The sequence below is a fragment of the Muscardinus avellanarius genome (assembly GCF_963383645.1).
Source record: "Muscardinus avellanarius genome assembly, chromosome: 14".
Classification (NCBI taxonomy): Eukaryota; Metazoa; Chordata; class Mammalia; order Rodentia; family Gliridae; genus Muscardinus; species Muscardinus avellanarius.
Window position 1 is genome coordinate 8,007,758 of NC_137800.1, and position 23,387 is coordinate 8,031,144.

Genomic DNA, 23,387 nt, shown 5'->3' on the forward strand with positions numbered 1-23,387 from the left:
CTCAGTGAAACCCTGTCTCAAAATAAAAAATAAAAGCCAGGCGTGGTGGCTCACACTTGTAATCCCCACGCTTGGGAGGCGGAGACAGGAGGATCGCACGGGTTCGAAGCCAGCCGCGCTGGCCTAAGAGACCCTGTTTCAAAAATATAAAATAGGTCTGGGAGTGTAGCCCGGAGGTAGAAGGGCTTCCAGGAACCCCAGCACCACCAAAAAAAAAATAAGTAAATAAAAATAAAGGGCTGAAGATTTGGTTCAAGAGTAGAATGCCCCTTTAAAGTGGTAAGTTGACTCAGTACATTCATGGACTAATGAGAAACAGTTTTGTGTTAAAAGTAAGTTAGAAATAGCCTAATTAAATTGTATCACTTGCCAGATAAGAAAATTAAGGCCCAAAGAATTTAGAGTTTTATTCAGGCTTATACTGCCTTAGAGACAAAATTAGAACTAATGCTTTATACCACTATCAAGTGAGATGTTGGGGATAATTTTAAAGTTAAACATATCTGCCACGTGACCTACAGTCCTCTCTGTGGCACTAGTATTGAAGCCACAGACACTCTGCCTTCATGCCAGCCCACCTCCAGCACTACTCTGTTTTATTTTAAAGCAGGGTCTCACTAAGCTGAGGCTGGTCTTGAACCTGCAATCTTCCTGTCTCAGCCCCCCAAGCACTGGGACCACGGGTTTGTACTACCACCCTCAGCGCAATCCCATTCTTAAGTATTTGCCCGAAGGAAATGAAGTCGTGAGCCTCCTCTAATGCCTGCATCCAAATGTTTACAGCACCTTTAATCAAAACCATCAGAAACTGGAAACCCAGAAAGCTCACCGCTTTGTGAATGGATAGACAATCTGTTGTATAGCCACGTGATGGAATATTGCTAAGCAACAAAAAGAATAATTACTGATGTATGCAGTAAAAGGATGGACCTCAAAAGTGGGCACCGTGCGTGAGATTTTCAGTTGATCTGCATTCTTCCCAGCACTTATTAGTCGCTTTAATTTCAACCCTGCTAATAAGAAGATAGTGTTTTCATTTGCATTTCTCTGAAGAGTGTTGGGCTTTTTTTTTTGTTTTTGTTTTTGTTTGTGTGTGTATGTGTTTTTTTGCGGTACTGGGGACGGAACCCAGGGGCATTTGACCTCTGAGCTACACCCCAGCCCTAGTTTTGATTCTTTATTTTGAAATGGCTTCACTGAGTTGTAGAGGGCCTCACTAAGTAGCTGAGACTGTCCATAAACTGCGATCCTCCGGTCTCAGCCTCCTGAATGCTGGGATTACAAGCGTGTGCCACCACACCCGGCTTCTTAAGAGTATCTTTTGAAGAGAAAAGTCCTAAGCTTTGGTTGAGGCTAACTTATTAATTTTGTATGGTTCTTTTTGTGTCTGGGCTCAAATCTTTGGCCCTGTGCACAAAGATTTTCCTCTATTTTACTGAAGCTGTCTTCTTCATTACAGTAGCCACAAACCACAAGTGCCTCTTAAGCACTTGGAACATGGCTAGTGTAACTAAAGAACTAGACCGGCATGGCAGCACACACTTGTAATCCCAGTACTTTGGAGGCAGAGACAGGAGGATTGCAGGTTCGAGGCCAGTCTCAACAACTTAGTGAGACCCTGTTTCAAAATAAAAGAATAAGCCGGGCATGGTGGTGCATGTTTATAATCCCAGTAGTTGGGAGGCTGAGACAGGAGGATCTGGGTTCGTGGCCAACCTCAGCTACTTACTGAGGCCCTCCACAACTTAGACCCTGTTTCAAAATAAAGAATGAAAAAATAGGGCTGGGGGTATAGCTTGGAGTTTAAATACCCCGGGGTTCATCCCCAGCACTAAAAAACAGAATCTAAGAAACTAGATTTAAATTGTAATGCATTAAATTGAATTAAAACTAGCATACTAATGGTATAGTGCATGCTAAGCATTCTTGAGGCCCTGGATTCAGTTGCAAGCATTAAAAAAAAAAAAAAAAAAAAAAAAGCAGGGCCCAGTGAGCATGCCTGTGATCCCAGTGACTTGAGGGGCTGAGGCAGGAGGATCACAATGTGAAGGCCAGCCGGGCAACTTGGGAGACCTTGTCTCAAAGAGGTTGTTGTTTTTTTTTTTGTTTTGTTTTTTTTGTTGTTGTTGGGTTTTTTTTGTTGTTTTTTTTGTTGTTGTTGTTGTTTTTTTGTTTTTTTTTTGTTTGTTTTTTTTTTGCAGGGAAGGTGTCTCAGTGGTAGAGTGCCCCAATGTACTACCAAAAAAAATTAGTCATTGAGATAATTTTAAGTACGTTTATAAGAACTTAGATATGTGGACCTACTTTTTCAACTACAGTTTATGGAATTTAAGTATAGATCAAGTTATTTCAGATGAAAATTTAGCATTTGAGCCTGTGTACACACTTGTAATCCAGTACTTGGGAGGCTGAGACAGGAAGAGTGCAGGTTTGAGGACAGCATCAGCAAGTAGTTGGGACTCTCATCAATCTAGGAAGACCCTTATTCCTAAATAAAGAATAACAAGTAGGGCTGGGGGTGTAGATCAGAGGTAGAATGCCCCTCGGTTCAATCCCTAGTACTGCAAGAAAGGAAGGAAGGAAGGAAGGAACGGAAAATTTAGCATTTGAATTGAAATAAATTGTAAGTAAAAGATTCACTTCAAATGTTGAAGACTTCGTTAAAAAAGTAATGTAAAATGTCTCAATATTTTTATTGATTATATGTTGAAATAGTAATAATACAGATATATTTAGTTAAATAAGGCACAATGTTGAAATTAATTTCGCCTGTTCCCTTTAACCCTTTTAATTTGGTCATTAGAAATTTTAAATTACGTACGTGGTGTGCATTGTATTTTTAGTGAACACTGCTTTTCTAGAACTTTTATTGTTTTGGCTCTTACACTTAATTCTATGAGTTCAAAATCTGCTTTAACCTCACCCAGTATTTTATAAGTTTCTAATGGGAGCTAAAAGTGATGAGAATGCGTGAGACTGTGGGGGGAACTGAGTTAAAATGTGTGTGGCTTTGTCATTCGGAAGTACCACGTCTTTTAAATGCTGAAACGTGCCAGTGAACAGCTCCTCGGGTGGTGGACATGACTGTGTCAGTACCTAATTGCCTGGTTGAATGACGCCTCTCCTCTGTCTAGTCCGCGCTGTCCCTGCCGTGGTCTGGCGGGATTACACTGCGCCTCAAAGCAGACTCGGTGTGGAGGTGAGGTCAGATGGCGAGGAAGCCCTGCAGTCAGCTCCTTCTTCCCAACCACCTTCTCCAAATTGAGTCTCTGACTCTTTGCACAGCACATTATCATGTGTTTTCTGATTGCTGACATGTTAGTGGGATCATTTAAGAGGAAGCATTTAGAACGGTTTCGAGTGCAAGTTGAGTATGTTATTAGCTGTGTCATCTTGGATCTCTACAATTGACATGATGTCAATCGTGAACGTAGCCAGGCATTGTGGCACACAACTGTAATCCCAGTTACTTTGGAAGCTGAGAATTACAGGTTCAAAACCAGCCTCAGCAACTTAGCAAGACCCCGTTTCATTGACTGACACTCTCTGAAACAAGACTCAAGAGCTGTCACATTAACTCAAGACTTTAAAAGGGTCTAGGGGTATAGCTCAGAGGTAGAATCCCCCTGGTTTCAGTCCCCAGCAATACATACCAGAAAGAGGGGGGAGAGGTCTTGCCTTGAATGGATGTTGTTTTTTCAAATACATTTTCCAAATCTATTGAGATTTATTTGTTTTCTCCTACATTTGTTAACCTATGGATTATAACTAATAGTTTTCTAATATACTGGGAAGCAAAACCATTAGATAAAAAATTCCCTAAAAATTTTTAAGTTGTGTGTTTGAATCAGAAACAACTAAAAATCACCATTTCACTCCAAGAATAGCAAACTGCACCTGCTTTCTCTTTGCTGATGGATTCTTTAGTGATTGTAGAGTGGTTGAATAGAGAAAGGAGAAAAAACTGATGATGGTGTCTACCATTCACTTCATTAGCACCCTTTTTTTTTTTAATTAAGTACTGGGAATTGAACCCAGGGCCATTCTACCTCTGAACTACACCACTAGCCCAGGTTTATTTTTATTTTGAAATGGTCTCGCTAAGTTGCTGAGGCTGAACACGAACCTGTGATCCTTCTGTCTCAGCCTCCCAAATACTGAGGTTACGAGGATGCACTCGCTGTGCCTGGCTTCATTAACACTGTAGCTCATAAAGACCAATTTCTTGATGGCTGTGATATTCTCTGAAGCAAGATTAAAGAGCCACGGGCAAGCCCGGCATGGTGGCACATGTGCGTAATCCAGGACTTGGGAGGCTGAGATAGGATTGCAAGGCTCGCAGCCAGCCTCAGCAGCTTAGTGTGGTCATCTGCAACTTAGTGAGACCTGTTTCAAAATAAAAGTAAAAGCCGGGCGTGGTGGCGCACGCTTGTAATCCCCGCACTTGGGAGGCGGAGACAGGAGGATCGCGCAGGTTCGAAGCCAGCCGCGTGCGCTGGCTTAGGAGACCCTGTTTCCAAAAATGAAAATGTAAAAATAGGTATGGGAGTGTCGCCTGGAGGTAGAAGGGCTTCCAGGAACCCCAGTACCACAAAAAAAAAAAAAAAAAAAAAAAAAAAAGTAAAATAGGGATGGACGTATAGCTTAGCAGTAGAATGCTGGATTCCATCCCCAGTACCACTAAAAAACAAAACCAAAACAAAAGAGCTATTGGCCTTAACTCAATGTAAAGGTTATAGTTTATGTACACATATTTAAGGGCAATTTTAAAGATGTGGTCATTGAAAAGAAGAGTTTAAGTTGGGTGTGGTGTGCATACTTATAATCCCAGCTACTTAGGAGGCTGAAGCAAGAGGATTGTTCAAACCCAGGGACTACCATATGACCCAACTGTACCACTCCTTGGTATCTTTCCCTAAAAAAATCCTATCCATGTTTATAGAGGCACAGTACAATCTCCAGATTTGGAGCCAACAGATGAGTGGATGAAGAAAACGGTGTGTACATACAATGGAATTTTACTCAGCCATAAAGAAGAACAAAATAATGTCATTTTCAGGAACTAGAGACTTGTGCTGAGATCAGCCAGTCTCAGAAAAAACAAGGATCATAGATTTTCTTTCATACGTTGAATACGTTGAAACAAAAGAGAAAATAGGTAACAAAAGGCACTTCAGATAAATGAGAGCAGTAGAATCGTGGAAGGGGACAGGAGGAGGGGAGTAGGCAGGAGAAAGAGGATGAGGAAGGGAGCAGTTGGAATGAGGCAGTGTCCCTGCGCGGTGATAGTACTGCCAGTCTCCCCAGCCTGGGTGGGGAGGCAGGGGGGAGGGGAGGGTCGCACATGTGTGCCGGTGTGTTTATCACGTCCACAGACCAATAAAAGCACATCGTATAATGTCATTATATCAATAAAAGTACATACGTGTTCATTTGTATGAAGGTTACACATATTACAGTGCACACCTCCACATCCATAGGCATTCGTTAGTGCCCACAAGAACTCAGGATACCACCTACTCCATTTCACAGATGAGGGAATGAGTGTTGCAGCGCACGTGGATGATGAGCACAAGCAGGACTGGAGCCCGGCGGTGTTACTCCAAGCCCTTGCTTCACATCGTTTCACCAAACTGCCTCCCAGGACCGAAGCCACTTGCCAGATAGTTCACTTCCCTTGGCTAGGGCCATTTAATTGTGCGTAGGTAGCTACTCCTAAGATCATGTTTGCATTCTGGTGAGGCTCTAGGTGGTTTGGCTATAATGCACGAGAGGCGGAACGGATGATGTATTACCAGTGACACTGTAAATAGGAATGGCCTTTTTGGAGAGCATCTTGGCAGCACATTTTAAGAGGCATAAAATGCTTTTATTTTTGACCTAGTTAATGCCACTTCTGGGAATCTTCTAAAGAAATAGTCCAATATGGAAAAGGCCTCAGCACTCAAGTGGTCAGCGCAGCCGTGTGTGCAGTAGAGCCCCCCGAGGCAGCTGCGAGGCCCCGCAGTAAGTAGGGTCGGCTGTCCCAGAGAGGAGCGCGTATCTAGCCAGAGCACGTGAGGCGTGGTGCAGAGACGGGAGAGTGGCCGGTCAAGCCTTCCCAGCAGCACGCAGTGATCTGAATGCGGACTGGATGTTTACAGAAGTGAAAGAGTGAACGCAGTGGAGTGGTGGGCGCATAGTGCTTTGCCCTCCTTCTGAAGCTCCTGTGACGTAGACTCATTTCTAGTGTTAATCATGATGGCCTCTGGTTTCGTGCGTTTGTCTTTTCACCCTCACTCGATGGTAAGCTGCTTTGTGATTGAAGGCAGCGTGTAGATGCTTACGGAGAGCATGGCGGGGGCGGCCAGCTTCTGGGTGCTTTGTGGGCGCCCCTTGCTGGTCCCACCCACCTCAGGCACCCACGGCCGGTGCTCTCTGGTGACCTGCAGGGAAGAGTGGCAGCTTGGGAGACGGAGGGACCTCACTGCGTGCCACGGCTCTTAGACAGCCATCGGCACTGTGGAGCACACTTTCTCATCCACACAAATGGATTAATGAGATGTGGGTGCTCTGAAATGTTTCTCCCATTTGTTTATAGCCTGTCTTTCTTTGTCCTTAGATGACAGCAGCAAGTATAAAATCTTTCTGCTATCTCCTCCTGGAATCCTTTGGGCAGCGCATTTTTTATGCCAATCATCTCTCTGCTGATATACTTTATTATCCATAATTTAGAGTTAATGGTGAAGATAAAAAAGATTTTATTCTGTGTGGCTGGCTAAATTTTTCACTTAGGTTTTAATCAGTTTTGGTTTTTCCTGGTTATGAAAATGCAAAACTCACAGCTGAATGTTTGGAAATTGAAGACAGAAGAAAATAATCTTTCACCCAGAAACAACCATTATATACATTTTGTCTTATTTCCTTCCAGGCTTTTCTGAGTTGTTTTTTTTTTTTGTTTTTTTTTTTCTTCTTTTGGAATGAGAAGCCGGGCATGGTGGCGCACGCTTGTAATCCCAGCATTCAGGAGGCTGAGACCAGAGGATCGCGGTTCACGGACAGCCTCAGCTACTTAGTATTTTGAGACCCAGTTTCAAAATAAAGAATAAAAAATGGGCAGGGGGTGTAGCTCAGAGGTCGAATGCCTCTGGGTTCCATCCCCAGACCCGCAAAAAAAAAAAAAAAAAAAAGAAAGAAATGAGAAGAATAGGAAAGCTCTTCCTGGAATATACGCTATGTCTGGAGCAAGTCTAACGTGATGCTTTCTCCTTGTTTTGAGGTAGTTTCCATCTGTAACAGATATAATAGGGATACAAACTAACTATCGTGCATCCTGAACTTTAGCAGACAATTGCAAATTTGAAATGATTTGTATTGTTTTCAACATAAATATCATTATACCTTTTCAGACCATGAGTTTCAGATTTTGGTCTGGAAAAAATATAATCATCCTACCTAAACTTGGAATGAGGAAAACACCTACAATTTCTCCATTCTTGGCCTTCTCGTTTTTAGAGCATACAGTTTACAAGAATCATCAGTTCCTGTAATGTCCTCTGGGGAGTAGACTGTTCATGCCACGCACAGACAGAACCACCAGGGCAACAGACACCTGGAGCCTGTGCAGGGCGCGGCGCTGAGCAGCGTCACTCTGGCTTGTGCTGTCCTGACGCTTAGGTCAGGATGCGGGCTGCCGAGGGGTTGAGAGCGCTGATCTCCACTCACTGTCTGGCTTTGCCACTCAAGGGAACTTCTGTGGAATGACTTCACGGTGGCAGAAAGGTCTTCGCCCCCTTTTCCTTCCCCCTCCAGGTCAGCAGTAGGCTTATCACAGGTGACGGCATCGCCCTGGTGCGTATCTCCATCCCCACTTCATTGAGGGAGAATGAGAAATGCTTCAGGTCCTTTCTGTCTTGCCTCAACGCCCCCTCTTCCTCCCCCTTGTGGCCTGCGCCTTTTCACTCGGGAGCACCCTTTGAATATTTGCTGTGTTTGGAGCAAGTCTGACATGATGCTTTGTCCTCCCCAGATAGGAGACGCCCGCTGGCTGGCATCAGTGTCCCAGCCTCATGCTTAGCGTGGGCACATCAGGAGACTCACCTGTCCTTTATAGCCATCAGCTTTTACTGGTGCTTATTAGTTACCTTTTCAGCCATTTCCTCTGTAAGGAAAGCCACTTGACTTAATTACAGGAGGGGAAAACCAAACCTAGGAACACGATTTGAAAATTCAGCTTAGAGTGGTGTTGACGTCCACTTTATGCAGTATCTACATGCAGATGGGAAATATGTCCTGAAAGCGGAATTGATAGCCATAACCTTGAAACGCCTCTGTTTTGAACACTTGTTCTCCTCCAAAGCCGCTTCCCTGAGCTGATTTGCTCTTACCAAGAATCAGGTATGATCTGAGACTTTTGAGTGTTTCACAGTAGTGCCCAAGCAATAGAGGAAGGAGGTTGCATATGAAATTAGAACTTATGCTGTTCTTTTATTAGTGTATTATGATTATACTTAGTGGTGGGATTTGTTGTTACATATTTGTATGTGCATAATGAATTTCTGTTGTTCTTATGAGAAAAAATTATCAATTTTACTTAGTTTACTTCTTGGACTTTTTCTGTAATTGATTATTGATTAAAGTGATTTTTTTTTCCAGTATTGCCTGTCAGGCCACCCCACCTTACCATGCAATGTGCTCAAATTCAAATCAACCACCATTATGTTGGACTGTGGACTGGACATGACTTCCACCCTTAATTTCCTTCCCTTGCCACTTGTTCAAAGGTAGGTGTTGATATATCCTAAGACAAAATGAGGTTCAGTTAGCTGAAAAGTGGTGCCTGTTCGTAGGAAGAGTACTAGTCCCTTGCTTGTTGACCCATATGTTTGCTCTGTCCCCTTCAAAATGTTCTGTATCAAAAGAATTTCCTTTGGCTGTGTTGGTGGAAAGTGCCCTATTGATTTATTGATGGGTTCTTTATTACAACTTCTTCTGGCCTCCTGTAAAATGTTCCTGCAACTGCTCAGTGCACCTGAGGTCATGTATATTTCCTCTGTCTTGCTAACTTATATAAGAGCTAATAATGGCCAACTGATGAGCCCAAGAATTGAGTTTGGGTCATTTAACTGCCTTGGTGGGCACTTGACAGCACAGACTCTGGCATTTCTTTTCAGTGGGCATCTGGGCAGTATCTTCACATTCATCCACTTGGGCCCTCATCCAGCTGCGTGTAGACCCTGAGTCCTTATGTCAAGACAGGTAGATTGCCTTGGACCTACAGTCATCGCTGTTTACACTTAACTAAGATTCTCTTTCAGGAAATTGGTTTCCCAGCTTGCTACTACTTAGAGTGGCGGTTTATAAGGAACATGGCTAACTTTTAGAATCAAGTATCCTCACAGGAGCAGAAAAATGATGCCACATACTAGAGAAGAGATGGGAAAGCTATCTGAAGCAGATTTGAAGAGCTTAAAAGCATAGCAAGCTGATGAGTGAACCATTAATTTATCTCAGGCATTCCTGAAGACGTCCTTGAGTGCAACAATTATTCACAATGATAACCCCATGAACTAGCTAGAAAAATTGTAATCAACCATTGACTTCTCTGAGATAAAGGATTCAATAAGGTGGTATGGGATGAGGTCAGAGATAATGCAGATAAGATTTTATACAGGGCTGATGGGATTCAGTTATAATTGCACCCAGCACTTAGAAATACTTTTTACCATCCACAGATATTAGCCAGAATAGGGATTGGAGGAGGTACAGGAATATATACATGACTGACAGGTTATTTCATAGACTAATACTGTTGTCTGTTTCTGTATAAAGAACAAATTATCCATTCATTTGTGTTTGTTAAGAATGTGCCCTGTCGCCGGGCGTGGTGGCGCATGCTTGTAATCCCCGCGCTTAGGAGGCGGAGACAGGAGGATCACGCAGGTTCGAAGCCAGCCGCGCTGGCGTAAGAGACCCTGTTTCAGAAAAATATAAAATAGGTCTGGGAGCGTAGCCCGGAGGTAGAAGGGCTTCCAGGAACCCCAGTACCACCAAAAAAAAAAAAAAAGAATGTGCCCTGTCGCCTGGCATGGTGGTGCACGCTTGTGATCCCAGCATTTGGGAGGCAGAGACTGGAGGATCATGGTTCCCAGACAGCCTCAGCTACTTAGTGAGGCCCTCTGCAACTCAGTGAGACCCTGTTTTAAACTGAAAAGAATAAAAAATAGGGTTGGGAGAGTAACTCGGAGGTCAAATGCCCCTGGGTTCCATCCCCAGACTCGCCTGTGCCCTGTCCTGCACCAAGGATACTGACATTATCAAGACTTCTTTCTTGTCCTCATAGAACTTACACTATATCAGAGGGGAAAAAAATCATTGCACAGTTGAAGGATTAACTACATTTTTGATAAGAAAATAACTATATACTTGTGATGTGTGTGTGTGTGTGTGTGTGTGTGTGTTTTAGTGGAGATTGAATCAAGGGACATTCTGCCTCCAAGCTACATCCCCAACCCTTTTTATTTTTGTTTAGAAACTGGATCTTGTTAGGTCCTGAGGCTGTCCTTGAACCTGCCTTCCTGTCTCAGCCTCCCAACCACCACGCCCAGCTGATAATTACCTTTAAAAATGAACTACAAAATACTATGCATGTTTGCAAAGAGAACCATCCTGCTCTGTGGGGCCATGCATTTCCCAGGCGATCAAAACCCGATGGTCAGATCGGCCCAGGCGTGTTTCCCCCTGGCCTTTACCGAATTCTTCTCTTCTCAGCCCAACTCAGCAGTGGACCCCACTCCCACCCTCTCTTCTGTCGCCCTTCTTTACTCAGGGCTTGGCAATTCACATCGTTTCTTATGAAAACTACCTCTTGCTGAGGCCAGAAACGCTGGAGACGCACTTGCCCACAGTGGCCCCGTCCCTCCCTCCCCTCGGCCTGCTTCCCTCTTCAGAGCACTCATCATGACATCGCGTGTACCTTATGCCTTCTCACCAGAGACTCCTAAGGGCAGGGATTTGCTTTGTTCTCTTCCACCCAGAGCCTAGAACAGCTGTTGGCATGTAGTAGCTGCTCAGCAGACATTCGCTGTATGAACGGATCAAAATCATCTCGCCATCTCAGAGTCACTGAACTATTATAACTAAATTAGTAAAATCACTGAAATATCTTCCATAAGTTATTAAACAATTAAAATATTATTAAATTACTTTTTAACTATTGTCTCTTCTCATTATCTTGGTCTTTTCTATATGTTGTTTTTTCTTTTTCATATTGGGGATTGAACCCAGGGCCTTTCTACCTCCAGGGTTCACCCCCAACCCTATTCATTCATTCATTCATTCATTCATTCATTTTTGCAGCACCAGGAATTGAATACCCAGTGGTATTCTACCTCCGAGTACCACCCCCAGCCCTTTATTTATTTATTTATTTATTTATTTATTTATTTATTTATTTATTTTGGTGGTGCTGGGGATGAAACTCTTCTACCACCTGGCTACACTCCCAGACCTCCCAGACCTATTTTATATTTTTTTATTTGGAAACAGGGTCTCTTAAGCCAGCAAGGCTGGCTTCAAACCTGCATGATCCTCCTGTCTCCGCCTCCCAAGCTCAGGGATTACAAGCGTGCCCACCTCGCCCAGCTTATTCTTTATTTTGAAACAGGGTCTCACTAAGTTGCTGAGGGCCTCCCTAAGTAGCAGAGGCTAGATGCAAACCTGCGATCTTCCTGTCTTAGCCTCCCATGACTGAGATTCCAGCGTGCGACACCACACCCAGATTCTCTTTTGTCTTTTATTTTTTGTTTTGAAACAGTGTCTCGTGGTAATCAAAATTTACATGTATACTATACCAGCATCTACTCTGTATAATCTTATTTTTTTTTTTAGTTTTACCGTGTGTGTGTGTGTGTTTATTTGTTTACTGGTAATTGAACCCAATAACATTCTACCTCTGAGCTTCATCCCAAGCCCTATATTTTTATTCTGATACAGGGTCTCACCAGGTTGATGAAAATCTCACTACTTGCTTGGGCTGTCCTCAAACCTTTGATCCTCCTGTCTCGGCCTCCCAAATACTGGGATTACAGGCATGTGCCACCATGCCCAGCTCACGTTCACCAATTTATATTTTGCTATAAAGCCATCTATAGCAAATAAGACAAATTTATCTACTTATTTACTTACTTAACTCACTTTTTTTGGTACTAGGGATTGAACCCAGGGGTGTTCTACCTCTGAGTTATACTCCCAGCCCTATCTTATTCTTTATTTTGAAACAGGGTCTCACTAAGTTGCGGAGGGCCTCACTGAGTAGCTGAGGTTGGCCTTGAACCTTTGATCCTCCTGTCTCAGCCTCCCAAGTGCTGGGATGACAAGCGTGTGGCACCACATTCAGTGAGAAGACACATTTCTGACCCGGGATCCCAGCCAGACCACACACACATTTACTATCGCGGTTTTTGGTTTCCTTTATTCTGGAAGCATTCCTCGGTGTTTTTAATAACCTTGACATGTTTGGGAGTGCAGACCGGGTATTTTATATAGTGTCTTTTAATTCAAGCGTGTCTGCTGTTCCTCGTGATTGGGTTAGGGTTATTCTCTTTGGTAGGAACACCATGCTACTAAGAACGTGTATTGTCAGAAGGCACGCGATTCCTTTCCCCTGAGCACCCTCTAGACACACAGGTCCAGCCTCTCCTTGGTGCATAACTTCCTAGTGGTTTTCGTCCTTCCCGGGATAGTCACCAGACGCTTCTACATTGGGTTTCAGCTTGCCCCTTTGAGCTTTTGAGCCGGCGCTTGGCTGTTTCCTTTCAGAATGCCGAAGAACCGTATCTCCTGCCTCAGGAGCACGCTGTTCCTCAGCCCGGAAGGCCCTTCTCTCCCATCGCACTCCCCTCGGCCTGCTTCAGCAGGTGCTCACCTCTCAGATCACCCGGGGTGACGGCTTCCATATTGCTAGAACATGCGGGCGGGGTCCCAGGTGGGTGGGAACCGCGAGAGAGTGTGTGGGACTCTTCCAAACCTCCATTTGAGTGACCTTTGCATGAGCTGGCTGTGCCCAGGACTGGTGAGATGGCGGGAAGGTGGGAGGCCTGTGGCTGTCTCTTTCCCCAGCCCCCTCACCGTGCTGCCCCTATCTGCCACCATCCCCGCCTCAGCTCAGTCTTCCGAGTCTAGGGAAGCCCGGACTCGCCCGCCTGGCGGCTGGCGGTCCTTGGCATCACTCCGCGCTTCCTCCCTCGCTCTCCAGAGCTGCTGCGCTCCTCTGTCCCTTGGCTGTCATGCTGCCTTCCCGGAGGGTGATGAGCTCAGCTGCTTTCACCTCTCCAGCACCCGCCACGCGCCGATGCTGAGATTCCTGAGTGAGTGAACACCTTGGTCCCCCGATCCTGACCACAGTGGCGTCCTTCCCGGTTTTCTTTTTGTAGAAAGATCTGTAGCTTCACCTCCTAACTCCTGTTCCCTGCTCCACTACCTCCTTGCAGACCATCAGAGGTACCTTTCTTGGGACACCTGTACCTTCTGCTTACCTTGACGTAGCTCTTACTCTGTTCTATTCCAGTTGCTACGCACATTCTCCCTAAACTAGGTTGCAAACTCCTAAAACACAGATTGTTTCTTTACTGTCATCCCAGGGTTTTGCTCACAGAAATAAATTTTTATAAATTATTTGAATGAATGAATACAGCCTTGCCTCTTTTGTTGTTTTCTGATTATAAATTTAATATATTCCAGATTAGGAAATTGCAAAATTAAAAAGTATTAAGAAAAAATAAATTTTGATTGGACACATTCCTGAAATGCCAGCATTTGGGAAGCTGAGGCAGAAGGATCACAGGTTAGAGGCCAATTTCAGCAATTTAGTGAGACCCTGTTTCAGAATAAAATGAGCAGGAGCCTGGGTATGTTGCTGAGTAGAATGGCCCTTGGTTCAGTCCCCAGTACCAAAAAATAAGTAAGTTGTATATAATGTTTAACCTTTCAAAATTTTTTTATAAACAAGTAGATCACAGTGCCTTAGGTTATTTATTTGTTTATGGGAATAATTACTTGTTATGCAGAATAAGTAATCACTAGAAAAACAGATCTTGTATACATGTCTTTTTCTCGACAAAAAAAAAAAAAATTTAAATGGTATTATTTTTCTCCAAGAAATGGTTGTAAAATAGTAGATGCAAAGATGAGTTAAAACCGCTGTGTTTTTTAATTTACCATGTATAATTTATACCAGTCAAATCTGGTTTCTCCTAGTAGTTCTTTTCATCCCAAGTGTAAAATCCAAAATTGTCACTCTTGGATTAATAAAGGCAAAATATAAATAGCAAGGAAGCTAGGTAAAGAGTATACGAGAATTGTTGTTACTTACATCCCTGAGATTTTTCTGTAAGTTTGCAATTAATGTTAAAATTGAGTTATTCCTAAAAGTTCCCTTTTTCCTGAAAGATTTGACGTGCTATATTTTATTCAGAACTTTTTTTAAAGGTACAATACTAGAGATTGAACCCAGGGCCTTCCACATACTAGACAAGTTCTCTACCCCTGAGCTACATCCCAACGCTGTTTGTTTGTTTGTTTGTTTGTTTGTTTGTTTGTGCATTTTGGTGCTGGGGATTGAACCCAGGGCTCTTCTACCTCTGAGCTGCACCTCTAGCCCTATTTGGTTTTTCATTTTGGAACAGGGCCTCACTAAGCTGCCGAGGCTAGCTCTAGCCTGCGACTCTCACCCCTCCGCTTCCCAAGTCCTGGGATGGAGGCGCACGCCACCACGCCCAGCCTCGTTTTTTATTTTGGGGCAAGGTCTGAGTTGCTCGGGCTAGCCTGGCACTTGCGACCCTCCTGCCGCAGCCTCCTGAGTAGCGGGGATTACAAGTGTGCACCACCATGCCTGGCCTTTATTCAGATTTTTAATCTTTCCTAGAATATTGACGAAAATTCACAAGCTTGTGTATTATTTGATTATGAAGTCAGAATGTGATCAGATTAGTGTGGAGTGACATGCAGGACTTTGCAGATCCTGCTGTCTGCTGGTGGAGTCCTTGGACTCTCACACCCACCCTCACCTTGCCCTCAATTTTGACTTCGTTAACCTTGGGATTTGGGGCTGAGTTTTCTTTGCCATCCATTGTACTCCTTCTGTGCTTTTTCTTTATACACTTGGTCATTCAGTTTTTTCATTTTACTAATTTTTTTTTCTTGAATTTATGCCACTTTCAGTTTCTAGTCTAATTCGTCTGGTCAACTAGTAGTAGACAGTTAAAGTCCTGAGATTCCTAGAAATAAATTATTTTTGTTCTTTGGGTTTTTGGGGGGTGCTGGAGATGGATCCCAAAGACATTCTACCTCCAAGCTACACCCCCACAGTCCTAGTTATTTTTTATTTGGAAACAGGGCCTCGCTAAATTGTGTAGTGCCTCACTCACTCACTGAGACTAGCTTTGAACCTGGGATGCTCCTGTCTCAGCCACCCAAGTATTGAGATTCCAAGTGAGGGCCACTATGCCCAGCTGTGAATTATTCTTTAATTTAGGCTTTAATGTATATACTTGAAGCTAATGTCACCTTCTAGAAACTATTCGCCTAGATATGGTGTCGCTTTATAACCCTTGGAAAACTATCTTCGTTTTCCGTAGTTGGAAACTCAGGCCATAGATGATGAGCGACCAGTCCGCTCGTCTGCACCGAGTCTAGAGCTGGGTCGGATTAGAATCCAGGTATCCGTAAGCGGATCAGTAGCCAGGCTGCCTTCTCGCCTGCGCTGTGCCGCCACCCAGTCTGCCCTCTGCTGGGGATTGTTTTCCAGCACAAACACGGTAGCATCAAGCCAGGGACTGGAAAACTCAAGTCCTCCATCACCTCGTTTGTCTGTTCTCTTTCCTATTCTGCAGAGCAGTCTTTTTAATTTCCCAGTTTTATGCTAGCTTACTTGACCTTCTAATGTTGTGCCGTCACATAACCCTATGCTTCATACAACGAGGTTCTTTCTCATGTCTTTGTTGTTTGGGGTCAGCACTGCTGCCAGTTTCTCAGAGTGTTTTTAACTTTATGGAGATAGCACAGTTGCCATGAAATCACTGAGCATAATAACCTATTTAGGATAACTTAATTTTTGTTTTGCAGTCCCAGGCTGTCTAATCTTCCTGGCTGGTCCCTGAAGGATGGGAATGCTTTCTTGGACAAGGTAATGTCCGAGACAGACAGTTGAAGCCTGTCTCCACACGTGAGTGCCACCGTGTCCCCTGGAGCCACCCTGGAGCAATTGACTCGCCAACTTCTGTTTACTTTTCATGTATTCTCTCCCAAAAACTCCTCCACCCATGCTGGGGTCTTTAGGACTTGGTATTTAACGTTTTTAGGTGCCTTTTTAGGGACTCTCAGTATTCAGCTTCAGATGAAATCTGTGCATGTGTAAAAATCTGAGTACTTGTACTGCAAAATACTTTTATCACCACAGAAGGAAAGCTTATTATTTCCAAAATTGTTAGGGTTTCTTTTTTTTTTTTTTTTTTTGGTGGTACTGGGGTTCCTGGAAGCCCTTCTACCTCTGGGCTACACTCCCAGACCTATCTTTACATTTTTATTTGGAAACAGGGTCTCCTAAGACAGCGAGCATGGCTGGCTTCGAACCTGCGTGATCCTCCTGTCTCTGCCTCCCAAGCGCGGGGATTACAAGCGTGCGCCACCACGCCCAGCTGTTAGGGTTTCAAAGATGATACTTTTATTAAAGTTGCAATTCTGGGCATGGTATCACTTATCGATAATCCCAGCTACTCAAGAAGCCGAGGCAGGGGGATTGCAAACTAGAGGCCAGCCTGAGTAATTCAGTGAGACCCTATTTCAGAATGAAAATAAATAAAAAGAGCTGAGGATGTAGCTCAGTGGTAAAACACCTTGAGTTTAATCCCTAGTACTGCAAGGGGGGGAGGGAAATGAGTTCAGTCAGTTCAATAAATGAGACCAAACTAACAAAAATTATTAAAATTATAATATTTTCTACTGGGCGTGGTGGCGCACGCTTGTAATCCCTGTGCTTGGGAGGCAGAGACAGGAGGATCACGCAGGTTCGAAGCCAGTCGCGCGCGCTGGCTTAGGAGACCCTGTTTCCAAATAAAATACAAAATAGGTCTGGGAGTGTAGCCCGGAGGTAGAAAGGTAGAAGTGATCCATCCTCAGTACCACCAAAACAACAACAACAAAAAAAAGCTATGATATTTTCATTAAAGAAAAATCAAACGTATAAGGACGTTAAAAGCTGTAAACTCTCCTCCGGGTCGTGTCTTGGCCTTCCTCTCATCTCACAGTTGAAAAACGGAGTGAGTTTAAACATCCCTAACATGCTTCGTCTGAGTTAGACATTTTCTTCTTGTAATAGATATTATAAAATAGAGAAGAGCTTTTTTAAAACAGAATGAATTTCTGTTTTTGCACCCGAGCCTCAAGCCAGATACATAATTTGAAACCAGATTTCCCTCGTAGTGACTGTAAGATCATGCGGCATTCAGAACCTGTGTACCTGATTTCAGCCCAAGTCCCCTGCTGGCTATCAATCACTGTTCCGGGAGAAAGGCTCAGAAGCATCCCATTACCAGTGCATTGTGAGCGGAATGACTTGCATGTGGATGTGAGAGTATTTCATTAGAAGGGAGTGGTGAATAAAATACAGTGACATTGGAAGTGTCTGGAATGGCAAACACGCCTCCGCGGGCCGGGGATGCGCGCCTCAGAGCAGACTCATCATATGGCACGCCCTGAGACAGCGTCGCGGGGAAGGAGATTACGTGGCCAATGTAAGGTCAAGTAAAGCTTTGAAATTTCCCGAGGTTTGTCTAATCATTTTTAACCTCATCTTGAGAGAGTTGAGCATCTTCTCCCATTAAACGGAATTGCTCATTTGTTTTTAGCTGGCAGATACATTGTAATTAGGAACTGTTTTCAGACTCTTTGGGGCTCAGCTTCTCACTAGTTAAGTGGTAGTCATCGACTTCTCTGGTGGTCACAGAAGGAAAGGAAACAGTGTCCAAGGGAGAGCAGTGTCCTATCAAGGCTCTGCTGTGAGGCTTGTAAAACCCGAAAGGACAGTTGATGCTCCATTTTCAGATGAAGATTTAGTGTAAAATCATTCTCATGTATAAATCCTATACACATATATGAATATGTGGAATATATGTTCAGTGTCTAATGAAAACATAACAGAACAAAATTATAATGCTCTGTTTCCCCTTATGGAAGAGAGCAAATGCTACTGTCGACCACATTCTTACTGGTTTTATTTGTAAAGCCATAGGCGGCCTTAACCTCGATGGTACAAAAGTCCAGTGCACTTGTTGAAGGAGGAGCCCCGCGGCCATGGCGTGCCGGAGTGCGCTGGCGGCTGGGCCGTATCTCTGTGGCCCTTGCATTTCATTGTGCTCTGGTGGGATTCCAGCTGCCATTATCTGAGCGGCGCTGCCAGGGAATCGCGTCTAAAGCTGCACGTTATACAGGAGCTGGTAAAGGACCAGCCCAGGCCTCTTGCCCCTGGGTGGAAGCCTGAGGGGTATGTTTTGTATGTTTCTCAGAGTTTCCCCGGCATAAGTTCTAGTCGCCCAGAGTGGAATGTGGCTCGGTGTCCATTTCCAGTCACCTCCCTCTTGGCGTATGGCTTCCTGTTTAGATGGGGTCCTGGCAGGACAGCGCCCCCCCCCCACACCACTTGCTCTCCAGCCCTGTTCTCAAGGTTGGCCTTTGGCAGAGTCCAAACTAAGACAGCATATTAACAGGGTAACTAACTCATGGCATGGGTAGGCGTATACTATATGCTCTTTCTTTATACATGTGTTTTTGTTTGCTTTTTGGTGGTACTGAGGGTTGAACCCAGGGGTGTTTTGCCTCTGAGCTACACCCCCCTCCCTTTTTACATCATATTTTGAAATAGAGTCTTGCTAAATTGCCAAGGTTGGCCACGAACTTGGGATCCTCCTGTTTCAGCCTCCCAGGTACTAGGATTGTAGGTGTGTGCCACCACGCCCAGCTATGCATATGCTGCTTCTTCTGAATAAATGCATTTAGTTTAGAATCCCAAATAAAGTACGAGTTCTACAAGAACAAACGTTGCGTTCGCAGTGCCGGTGGTGGGTATTTAACCCCTACTCCCTACTTTGAGCCCCTTTTTCCCCAACGCTTGGTAGATGGAGAAGGAGGCTCTAAGAAATTTGTCCAGGGCTGTGACCCCTAATATGGCTCCATGGTAGGACCATGGAGGTGCTGGTCATGAATGCAGATTCCGTGCCCTCACTCCCAGTTTCTGATCCCTCAAAGATCAGGTAAGGCCCAGGGGCTCTGATCTAATCGGTGTTCTGAGATGACTGGTGGTGTCGGCATGACCTTCACTGCTGTTTCTTAGAAACCACTGGGCCATGGGTTGTAGAAGCAGCGTATTCCTTACCTGGTTTTGAATTCAGTAGACCACCAATTACTATTTTTTTTCTCAGACACTTGGCCTGCCTGAGCTAAGAGGGAGAGCTAGCCTAAACAGCCCCGGGAGCCGGCGTGGCGCTGCTCTCCTGGCACCAGGGCGGGGTCTCTGGCTCTTACCTGCTTTTCTTCTCCCGTAGGAGCTGAAGGAGTGCTCAGGTCATGTCTTTGTGGATTCCGTGCCTGAATTCTGTTTACCAGAGGTAAGATAAAAGCGAATCTTACTGTAGAAACAAAGTAGATCATGTCATCTCTGAGCTGAAGAGAAGTGATTTTAAGGGACTTGGCTTCCTGTTTTCAAACTGAAATGAATTTTTTCTATGCACATTTTTATGGAGCTAAAATATCATTTAGGAGTTTTTATGTTGTCTGTAAATCACTTAAGTCACTAACTTCTTCCTGTTTTTAGATCTCTCTGTAATCCCCACTAATACTTCTAGGGCATAATTTCGAGCAAGGGTAGAAAATAGCTGTAGGCTTTCTCTTTTGTAATTCTATTGCCTTTGTGCTTAGATTAGCCATATTTCCCTAGTCTTGCTTATAGTGAGTAGTTGAGGATTGCTACTATTCAGCCGATGCCAGTAATCTGTACAAATTCTTGCTAACTTGAAATATATTGATTATTGCTTGAAATTTATAGATTCTGAATCGAGTCATGGATGCCTGACACATGTAATTATCACAGTGAGACTTTAGTTAGAGTTTGGGACCGGTTTCATTCTTTCAAAGGAAACCAAGAGTGGTGTAAGTTTTCAGGGCAGCCAATCTTAGCTGATAGACCTGGACTCAGAGCAGCTTGCTGGGAGTCCTACACTGATGAAGTGCAGGGAAGCCAGTGTCCTCTCGAGGGTCCCCGAGGAAATCAGTGAGCCACGTCGCCTCCTCTTCCACGGGCCCATGGGTTACAGTGCCTGTAGGAAAACTCAATTCCAGGCCAGAGAGAAAGGACACTTTTAAGTGTAGCTCCCCTTATTTTAACACTCTTCCTCTCACTCTCTCCATTTCTACACTGTGTTGGGCCCTTGTGGGTTCTCTCTCCTTGAAGTGTGAGCACGTGCCTCTGGTGTTAGCAAGAGAGGAAAACAGAGGGACAGGGAAGGTGCAGCTGAGGGCGACGTTTGAGTGATGGTGGTGAGGATGAGGGTGCAGGTAGACCGTCATCAACAGCCCTGAGCCCCTTGCTGCCGAGTCCTTCCCGTCTGCCTTTGTCGCCCAGTGGTCAGTGGCGCAGGTTCCCATCCGCCTGTAGGTCCTCAGTCCCAGGCGCTGCATTTGTTTCAGCACTCCACAGATGTTACTGACTGCTGAGACCTTCAGTTTGTGGATGCTGCAAAATGTGGAATTGGTGCTCTGCGGACTTTCTAACCCTCTCCGTGCAGTACTCAACTTTTATTTATTTATTTGTTTATTTGTTTTATGGTACTGAAGATGGCACCCAGGGGCATTGTACCTCCAAGCTACACCCCCAAGCCCTATTCTTTAGTCTTTTTATTTTGAAACCGGGTCTCATTGAGTTGCGAAGGACCTTGCTAAGTACCTGAGGCTGTCTGTGAACCACGATCCTCCTGTCTCAGCCTCCCGAATGCTGGGATTACAAGCATGCGCCACCATGCCCGGCTCAGTACTCAACCTTTAAATTAGACAGTTACCATTTCTCAGCTCACCGTTGCTGAGCTAAAGCATTATAGATGTGTTTAGGATTCTAAAGCCATATAATTTTCCCAGCAAGATTGTATGACAAGGTGGAGCCAGGCCAGAGTAGGACTGGGAGAAAATAGTGTGGAAGAAGTGGGAGAGAGGCGCTGAGGACAGCTCGGCTTTCGCTGGCTTGTGGGCGAGCCTGGCAGACTCAGCGCAGCCCTCCTGAAGTTTAGTCTAGTGCGGCTACCTTCCATGTCTCCGTGTCTCCCAAAGTCTCCCCCGTGCTCTGTGATGTGTCGAGTGCAGTATGGCCAGAACCAATAAATCACGATTGTTGGCCCAGCGCAATGGGTGTAGAACCCTGTATGTGTGTACACAGCACTTCTAAAGTTAAGACAATTTTTATTGGATTCCACTGAGTGCAAGAATGTAAGTAAATATGTACGTAAAGTAAGTACATACGTGTACTTTGGACATTAAATGTATTTCTTAGAAAAATAAATGTTTTAGCCGGGCGTGGTGGCACACGCTTGTAATCCCTGTGCTTGGGAGGCTGAGACAGGAGGATCACACGGGTTCGAAGCCAGCCTCAGCTACATAGTGAGGCTCTTAGCAACTCAGTGAGACCCTGTTTCCAAATAAAATATAAAAAAGGTCTGGGAGTATAGCCTAGAGGTAGAAAGCCTCTGGGTTCCACCCCCAGTACCACCAAAAAAAAAAAAAGAAAAGAAAAAGAAATGTTTATGTAAGCATGTATCTTAGCCAAGCACCATGACACACAAACACACCTTTAAACTCAGTGTGTGGGAGGCTGAGACAGGAGGATTTCGGACTCAAAGCCAGCCTTAGCAATTATTAAGACCCTATTTCCAAATAAAAATAAAATAGGGCAGGAGGTGTAGCTCAGAGGCAGAACGCTCTTCAGTTCTCTCCCGATAGGGCCCCTGACCCACCCAAAAGGAAGCATGCGCTTTATACACTCACGCTCACACATACACTAAATATATATATTTTCCGACTGTCCCCACCAAATTCCTCGTAATTCTAGCCTCTGGGCCGCTTTTTATACGCTGAAGAGAAGACTCCAGTGTCTTTGTGTCCGCGGAGCCGCGATGCTCTGGAGCTGGTTGCTGTTCAGCTTCCGTCGCCATCGCTTTTCCTCTGCATTTGTCGTGCTGCTGCTCTGTCTTGACTTTCTGATTTGTCATTGAGTGACTGTAGAGAGGTGGTGGAGGGCAGGACCAGAGCCGCGTGGGGCCCGTGTCTGGGCATCGCCTTCCAGGAGCCATGCGCCGTGCAGTAAGGCGGCACACTCGGCTCTGTTGTCATCGGCTGGTCGCGCACATCAGTGCTGTCGCCCTGGCGGCGAGGTGCTCGGGACCTCTGCTCAGCTGTCCTCAGCTGAGGACGCCTCTGCAGCTGCATCGAATTAACTTACTTTATACGTAAAGTCATTCGAGCAGAAAACACCCACAGCCAAAAGGGTGCGCTGCCTCTTACCACCTGCTGTGTCATGGTGCCTTTGTTGCTTCTCTGGGGGAAACCTTAGTTCCCCCACCGTCCTCACCAGGACAGGCCCGTTGACTTGGCCGCGTTTGGCCTTAGTGCACCAGATGGCTTAGGATCCTCTCCTCACGAAGGGAGCTCGGCGCCCTCTGGGCCGCAGCGTCTCATTCCCACCGAAGTGCTCCCACAGGCTGTCCCTGCCCCAGGCGCACCGTGCCCTGTCAGATGTTCCCCCGACAGGTGGGGGCTGGGGGGCCAGGACTTGAGCCACCGTGTGCATTGTGCTGCCACGGGAGGGTCCACATGCAGCCCCGTGGGAGTTCTGAGGAGCAGGAGGGCTCTCAGAAGGCAGAAGAGGAGAGCTGCGTCTTAACAAACAGTGGGACTTGAGCTTGTGGGGGGGAAATTTTTTACTACTAAAACAGTTGTCTTCCCCCCCCCCCCAGTACTAGATTGTACCCAGGGGCTCTGTCTCCAGCTAGATAGACTCTCCAGCCCTTGAAACAGGGTCTCACTAAGTTGTTGGGCTCTAGCCTTCATCCTCCTGTCTCAGCCTCCCAAATACTGGAGTTAGAGGCCTGCGCCACTGTGCCCGGCGAGTTCTTTTTAATTCACCAGACTTGGATAGTATTTTACCCCACCCGCTAACCTGTCTTTTCTTGTTTGACATGACCTTAAGATGGAAGTAAAGGCCAGATTTGGGGTTGAGATTAGGATAGAATATGAGAATCTAATTTCTTTTGATGTTTGTGTTTTCTGGTGTACTGATATCATTTTGTTTTCACAACACTACCATAAAATACATA

At 45.0% G+C, this 23,387-nt stretch overlaps 1 protein-coding gene across 3 annotated transcripts in view; it reads left to right on the forward strand.

The window, feature by feature from the left end:
• Positions 1–8,640: 8,640 nt before the first annotated feature.
• Positions 8,641–23,387, forward strand: part of INTS9 (integrator complex subunit 9) — a gene marked incomplete at both ends in the record, with an annotated part of 62,773 nt that continues 48,026 nt past the window's right edge. The window contains 3 exons of one of the 3 annotated variants that reach the window (XM_080710441.1): positions 8,641–8,762; positions 16,102–16,162; positions 19,575–19,637. In XM_080710441.1, coding sequence (XP_080566567.1) covers positions 8,698–8,762; positions 16,102–16,162; positions 19,575–19,637 — 189 coding nt within the window. The remainder of the gene's footprint in view (positions 8,763–16,101; positions 16,163–19,574; positions 19,638–23,387) is intronic. The other 2 variants (XM_080710440.1, XM_080710442.1) reach the window with 2 other exon arrangements.